At 36.0% G+C, this 7,227-nt stretch overlaps 1 protein-coding gene across 1 annotated transcript; it reads left to right on the plus strand.

The window, feature by feature from the left end:
* The first annotated feature begins 2,935 nt into the window (after positions 1–2,935).
* Positions 2,936–6,827, plus strand: LOC103949674 (glutamate receptor 2.7). Its single transcript, XM_009360783.3, has 5 exons — positions 2,936–3,393; positions 3,585–4,930; positions 5,041–5,353; positions 5,456–5,862; positions 6,025–6,827. Exons 1-5 carry the CDS (start codon positions 3,111–3,113, stop codon positions 6,577–6,579), a joined length of 2,904 nt encoding a protein of 967 aa, XP_009359058.2. The 5' UTR covers positions 2,936–3,110; the 3' UTR covers positions 6,580–6,827.
* The last annotated feature ends 400 nt before the right edge of the window (positions 6,828–7,227 follow it).

The following is a 7,227-nucleotide window of genomic DNA, read 5'->3' on the forward strand; positions in this document are numbered from 1 at the left end:
ATAGACATGCAAATATGACGAAAATAGATTGGGCGACCATAAAAAATAAACTTATTTCAAACTTTCCAAATAGCTGAAATAGTAGAAAGACTTGTAAAAATTCAAAGATTGGGCAATTGTTTGGAAAAAAGCTTACGTACATAGGCATTCCAAAAAGCAATTAGAGAATCTAAAAAAGACAGATAGGTACCAAATTGATATGCTAGCCACCTCCATAGCTGCCTAGATATCCGACAACCAAAGAAAAGATGAATCGTAAATTCCTCAGAATTATGACATAAACAACAAATTAACATGCTAGCCACCTCCAAAACTATCTAAATATCCCATGTTCTCTCTTACTTTCTTCTTCTCTTCTTCAATTTAAAACAAAAATAAATTAGAAGACTGACAATGTCCACATAAGAAAAATGATCATAGATTTTTTATTTTAGGAAAATAAAATACAAACAAGGAAATTGTCACAAATGTAAGCGTGTGACAACTACTCTATACCTAAAAGCACAAATTTCTAAATGACCCAATCATATGATTGAGATTATTTTGTTACGTTAAATAAATTACCTTTTTTTCCTTCTATTTTTTTAATAGGGAAAAAAAGACTTCTGTTAATAAAAAAAAAGTTTTATTATAATCAAATGAGCCTCAACAACCGAAAAGTATCTTAATTTTAAGACCCTAGTTTTGTAGTGCGAGTCAAGCACACCATTGCCATTTGCCACCTTCCCCAATTCTGACCTCATTTCAAAAGGTTGTATCGTTTAAAATGTCTCCGGTAGGAGGGGGGAGGCAGTTGGACTGGGGTACTTCCAACTACACATAAAATAGTTAATGTCATATAAAACAAGTATAGGGTAGAATCGTAGACTAACTACTGTTTCCATGACTTGACTTCTTTTTTGTTCTCGAATCCTCTTCAAAGTTCAAACTTCAAACACTGGAAGATTATTGTGCTTTCTTCTTCAAAGTCCAAAGTCCAGATTCCTATCACCAAAAAAAGTCCAGATTCCGCAGTTGATTGCTTTCCGTTTAAGATTTCCATACGAAAAATTTTATTTGAACTCATTTAATTTATTTCTACGTCTAATTTACTTTCTAAACTCATATTACTTTTAATTAAAAAATTAATATCTTTTTAAATTCAAATTTATTACCAAAGTACCCTCCCAAACCCAATTAAAATGTATTTTATCTTTATACCCATTATAAAATAAAATCCTAAAGAAACTTGAAATTCAAAAATCATCTGAGTCCTTTGTCTTCCCTTCCACCTTGATGAGCTCTTTAGAAACAGAGCTTTTTGTTTTTCAAAATTTTCTCTGCAAATTTTAGCTTCACTACATCTTATTTGATTTTTTTTGGTAAAGTTTCAATTTCTACTGGAGCTCCGTACAACATTATAACATTTTCTATGGCTGCTGTATTTTATTTATTTGTGTTTTTTGCTGCAATTATTTAATTTTATTTGATGAAAGATCTAACCTGCACTCACTAACATGCACTACCCCAAGCAATTAATTACAAGGAGAACAAATGTCAATCGGAACGGCAACAAATGTAAAATGAAGTTGAAGTGAAAGGGTTTTGTATAGGAGGATAGACTAGCCTGGATTGACGAAAAAGAAAAAGTTGAAACCCAAATACTCATTTTCTACATTCTAAAAAACATTAAAATCAGATGGACAAAAAGTTTTCATAAATCAAGTCATACTGTAGTTGGAGAATTCAAATCTTCAAAATCACCATCCATCAATAAAAAATTAGAACTTGTTTTCCTCTATAAAAGTTATTTGGGTTTTAGCCAGAATGAATGCATGATAAACAATTAGTGATGGTAAGATTTAATTATAGTGTGTGGGTTTATTGATAAATTTTGGTTTTATTATTAATTTCATTTTTGTACTTAATGGTAATTATGCAATAGGATAAAAAAGACAATTTATATTTAAAATTTAAATTGAATGTAGAAAGAAGTTACATGGATTTAAATAAAATTTCCGTTTCCAGATTTCTATTTTAGTTTCTTAGTAATTTTTAACACTTCGATAATTATATATTTTAGAAGATTTTGGTTGTTAAAGTGAGGACATACCAGTCACCATCAAGGAAATTACATGGAAAAACTACTTATTTTAATTTTGATTCCTTATTTTACCATCAGGCCATGATGTTATATTTGTCATGCCGGCCGGCTCTTAAATCTTCAATTTTTTTACTTCTTGAGTTGATGTATGAGTAGTGATTAGTGATAAGGCCAAAACATGAGTAGATAAATTAACAGCCCGAGTTGATGCGTCTCCCATAGGAGTAATATTTTCTTAATTACTTATCTTCCCAATATTAGAAGATGCTCTAAGTTTGAATCCCTTTTTTCTTGAGGATAAAGAAAAAGAAGGGAAATCCAATACTCATTTTCTTAAGCATATTCCAACTCTGCTACAACTATACATGAGTTTATATTTTTTTTCCTCCATTAAGTTCGTTGAATCTTACAGAATATTACACCGATTATGATGTGTTTCGACTTTTATACCCGTCACGGAAAAATTGAAAGAAACAGGAAACATTGAAATAACTAACAAGTTAGTTATTACTTGGACAGGCAGCATATGATTTGATTTATGGGTCAACGGTTGAGCATATAAATCAAATATGTACATTTTGGTGGACCACACAAAGTTGTAAATTTCCTGGAAGCATCTTGATATATAGCTAAAAGTCAAAACTGACTAATCAGTCCAGACCGGTTGCTTAACCTCTTGCTAAGTACTAATCTTCCAGAAAGATCTGAGGGATGAAGAAGACAAATTAACATAATTACTCTTCTGTGTTTGTCGGTCTTCGTCGATCGACTTCATTGTTTTGCTAGCTAGCATCCCTTTGAAGTATGCTATACTCCAAAATATTTTGATTTGGTATGTATAGTTTCGTTCAACATCACGTGTAGCACTTTGATTTGGTCAAGGTAAACGGAAACTTGTCAATCGAAGGGTTTATTTCTTTTAATATCTTAACAGATTTATATTGGTCTGCAATCCTTCCATTCTATATATATACATATATTTACTTGAGTTGAATAACGCAACCGGAGTTGCAAAAGGCATACCAACATGAAGAGGAGGACACGAACCAACCTGGTTTGTTCTTTTTTCTTGCTTATTTCTTTAAGCAGTAATCTTTCCCTGGTCATGGGACAGAAGTCACAGAACACAACAATCCCGGTGAAAGTTGGTGTAATCCTTGATGGCCTTGATTCATCAAGTACAAAAGTTTGGTTGAGCTGCATCGAAATGGCCCTCTCCGACTTTTATACCTCCCGTGCTTCCTCTTCAACTAGGCTGGCCTTGAGCATTAGATACTCGGGAGAAGACGTTGTCGATGCAGCTGCTGCAGGTTTCTGTCCCTCTCTCTCTCATTCTCTCTCTCTCTCGCCCTCCTTCTCTCTCTCATCTTGTGGTTTCATTTAAATTTTGCAATTTAATTTTGACTCCCATCCATACGTATGTAGCTTTTTATCTGATAAGACTACTTTTATTTGAAAAGAAGAAAAACTGTAACTTGTGCTTTTTTTTATTGAAAAATAGCTTTAGACCTGATAAAGAATCTTCAAGTGCAAGCAATCTTAGGACCGAAATCATCGATGCAAGCCAACTTTGTAATTGATCTTGGAGAGAAAGCCCAAGTGCCCATAATGTCATTTTCAGCTACAAGTCCTTCCCTCACTTCAATTCGGAGTCCATATTTTTTCCGAGCTGTGCAAAATGATTCCTCTCAAGTCAAAGCTATAAGTGCTATCATCGAGGCCTTTGGATGGAGAGAAGCGGTGCCAATCTATGTGGACAACGAATTCGGTGAGGGAGTAATACCTTACTTGGCCGATGCCTTGCAAGAAGTTGAAGCTCGTATCCCATATCGAAGTGTCATACCTCCGGAGGCCAGTGATGATCAAATTAAGGCAGAGCTTTACAAGTTAATGACGATGCAAACTAGAGTCTTCATTGTGCACATGTTGCCCTCTCTTGGTAATCGCCTTTTCGCCAAGGCGCAAGAGATAGGAATGATGAATGAAGGCTATGTTTGGATCATGACTGGTGGGTTAACCAATCATATAACTACAATGAGTTCTTCAGTCCTTAATTCAATGGAAGGTGCATTGGGCGTGAGGACTTATGTGCCCCAGACGGTGGAGCGTATGGATTTTAGAGTTCGATGGAAAAAGAAATTTCAAAAGGAAAATCCAAACATAATTGATGCTGAACTAGATGTTCCTGCACTCCGGGCTTATGATGCTGCTTTTGCATTAGCCATGGCAGTTGAAAATGTCGGGACTAGGAACTTTGGCTTCGAAAAGATGAACGGTTCCACCAACTCATCAACTGATCTTGAAGCTTTGGGGCGCTCTCAAAATGGTCCAGAACTTGGCAAGTCCTTGGAAAGTACTAAATTTACAGGCCTCGCTGGGAATTTCAGTTTCGTTGATGGGCAATTACAACCTTCCATCTTTGAAATGGTGAATGTTATTGGTCATGGAGCAAAAACAATTGGGTTTTGGGAACCACAGAGTGGACTTGTGAAAAAATTGAATTTCACAATCACAGAAAACACTACATATTCAACTTCTAAATCGAATCTGGGACCTATTGTATGGCCAGGAGATTCTACCTCGGTTCCCAAGGGATGGGAGAACCCGACATATGGCAAAAGGTTGAAAGTAGGAGTTCCCGTAATTGATGGTTTTGCTGAGTTTGTGAGGGTGGTACGTGATCCTAGCAACAATACAACCGAAGTTTCCGGGTTCTGTATCGACGTCTTTGATGCTGCAATGCGAAAATTGCCATATGCTGTGTCTTATGACTTCATTCCCTTTGCAAAGCCTGATGGTACAAGTGCTGGCAGTTACAGTGATTTGGTCCATCAAGTTTTTCTTGGGGTATGTGAAATTAATATGAACTTGATTTTCTTCAATCTTTTCAATTTTCATGATCATTTGCAGTGCTCATAATTTGGTGATGTGATATATTATCATGTTTTATGTCACAGAATTTCGACGCGTTGGGAGCGGACACAACAATTAGAGCAGACAGGTCTTTGTATGTGGACTTCACATTGCCGTACACGGAATCAGGAGTGGTAATGGTAGTGCCAATGAAAGACGGCAAGAGCAAAAATGCATGGATCTTCTTGAAGCCTTTGACATGGGACCTCTGGCTGACAAGTTCTTGCTTTTTTGTCTTCATTGGTTTTGTGGTTTGGGTTCTTGAACACCGTATTAACGAAGAATTTCGAGGGCCTCCCTTGCATCAAGTTGGGACGAGCTTTTGGTTCTCCTTCTCGACCATGGTTTTTGCACACCGTAAATACTACTATACAACTTCATAACCATATTTATATACTACTCAAAATTCAACAATTAATTATTTTTGTATCCACATTTTTTACTTTGATTAATCTACAGGTGAGACGGTGATTAGCAACTTGGCAAGGTGTGTGGTGATTGTATGGGTGTTTGTGGTGCTGGTACTGACTCAAAGTTATACAGCCAGTCTAACTTCTCTATTAACAGTTCATCAACTTCAGCCAACTTTTACGAATTTAAGCGTTCTTATAAAGGAGAAGGAGTATATCGGGTACATTAATGGTTCTTTTGTCGGCGAACTTCTGATACAAAATGGTGTTGATCGCTCCAAACTAAGGCCTTATAATTCTTCAGCACAATGTAATGAATTTTTAACAAACGGGAGTGCAAACGGAGGTATTGCTGCTGCTATTGATGAAACCCCCAACATGAAGCTTTTTCTTGCAAAATATTGCTCTACATACACCATGATTGGCCCCATATTCAAAACTGATGGCTTTGGCTTTGTAAGCGCTCCCTCTTTACTTCGCTCACAATTAATCCTACATGAATCACATTATTGTTGTATATTGTGTATTATATATATGTTCCTTACACGCACACGCACGCACAAAATACACACTACAAATCCACTCGTGTGTCTAATAATATACGTCCCTCCCGTACAGGTCTTTCCAAAAGGTTCACCTCTTGTGTCAGATGTTTCGAGGGCGATTCTCAACGTGACTGAGGGAGATGAGATGAAGGACATTGAAAAGAAATGGTTCACAGCAGATACCACATGTTCGGATACAAAACCGACCATCTCTAATTCCAACAGTCTTGGCCTTGATAGCTTTTGGGGTCTCTTCCTCATTGCCGGGGTCTCTTCATTATCAGCTCTTATCATATTTGCAGTCTCCTTCTGTTATAGGCATCGGCACATTTTCATGACAACGGACGCCTCGGGATGGAAAAGAATTAGGGTCATGCTTGGATTCTTTGACCAAAAAGACCTCAGCTCTCATACTTTTAGAAAGTGTGGCGCTCGAGATGGAACATCCTCTAATGTTGGAGCTGCAGCTGTTGAGGCTTCACCAAACAATAACACCACCTGCCCGCCAAGCCCTGAATCAGGCCGTTCAAACGACACAGATCCAGACTCAGATTTCTTCGGAGAACAAGGAACACCTGTTGGTGAAATACCAAATACTCCTGAAGGAGCTCAGGAAACCAATAATTAATTAACACGTACAAGTTTGTAAATTTTTTCTATGATAATAATATAGTCATCCATGTATATATATGTGAGGGCGATTTAGGTCAAGTTAGTGTAGCTAAAGTTGGGTCTTTATTAGTTGAATCTTCAATACTCTGGGAGGGGGAGGATTAATATGGTAGCATTGTATATAACCTTTTGGGAGACTTTGTTAATTAACTTGTTTTATATGTACACCTCAAGTCAATAAATTTATCTATACTACTATTATTATTATTAAGAGAACCCTCATTGTTAACTTTTTACCACTTTTTTTCCTATTTTGCCATCACGTTTGATACACAATACTTACATAAGGAAGACAAAATAGTAATTTTGTATCTTTTGATAAAATGACAATCATATTCCTATTTTTCCTACTCTCACTTTTAATACACAATATTTACAGAAGGAGGACAAAACAATAATTATGTAATATTAAGATAAAATATGCACTTATTAAGAAAAATTGTTTCATCATTATTTTTTTCATACTCTTTTTAAAATTTTAAGAATTAATCACACTCCTTAATCGGCTAGTATATTTTATCCAAACAATAATATTTGTTACGATTTATGCGTGCCAGTTTTCATATATATGAGGACGTTGACTTGCCACACACACAAATTAAGT

This window comes from the organism of the source record quoted next, unplaced genomic scaffold (genome assembly GCF_019419815.1).
Source record: "Pyrus x bretschneideri cultivar Hongxiangsu unplaced genomic scaffold, Pyrus_bretschneideri_v1 Contig28, whole genome shotgun sequence".
Classification (NCBI taxonomy): Eukaryota; Viridiplantae; Streptophyta; class Magnoliopsida; order Rosales; family Rosaceae; genus Pyrus; species Pyrus x bretschneideri.

Bases quoted from the DNA above. Each gene is read 5' to 3' on its own strand.
- LOC103949674 (XM_009360783.3), top strand. From the start codon at position 3,111: ATGAAGAGGAGGACACGAACCAACCTGGTTTGTTCTTTTTTCTTGCTT. The intron at 4,931-5,040 runs GTATGTGAAATT...TTTATGTCACAG, and splicing joins TCCATCAAGTTTTTCTTGGG to AATTTCGACGCGTTGGGAGC. The intron at 5,354-5,455 runs GTAAATACTACT...ATTAATCTACAG, and splicing joins GACCATGGTTTTTGCACACC to GTGAGACGGTGATTAGCAAC.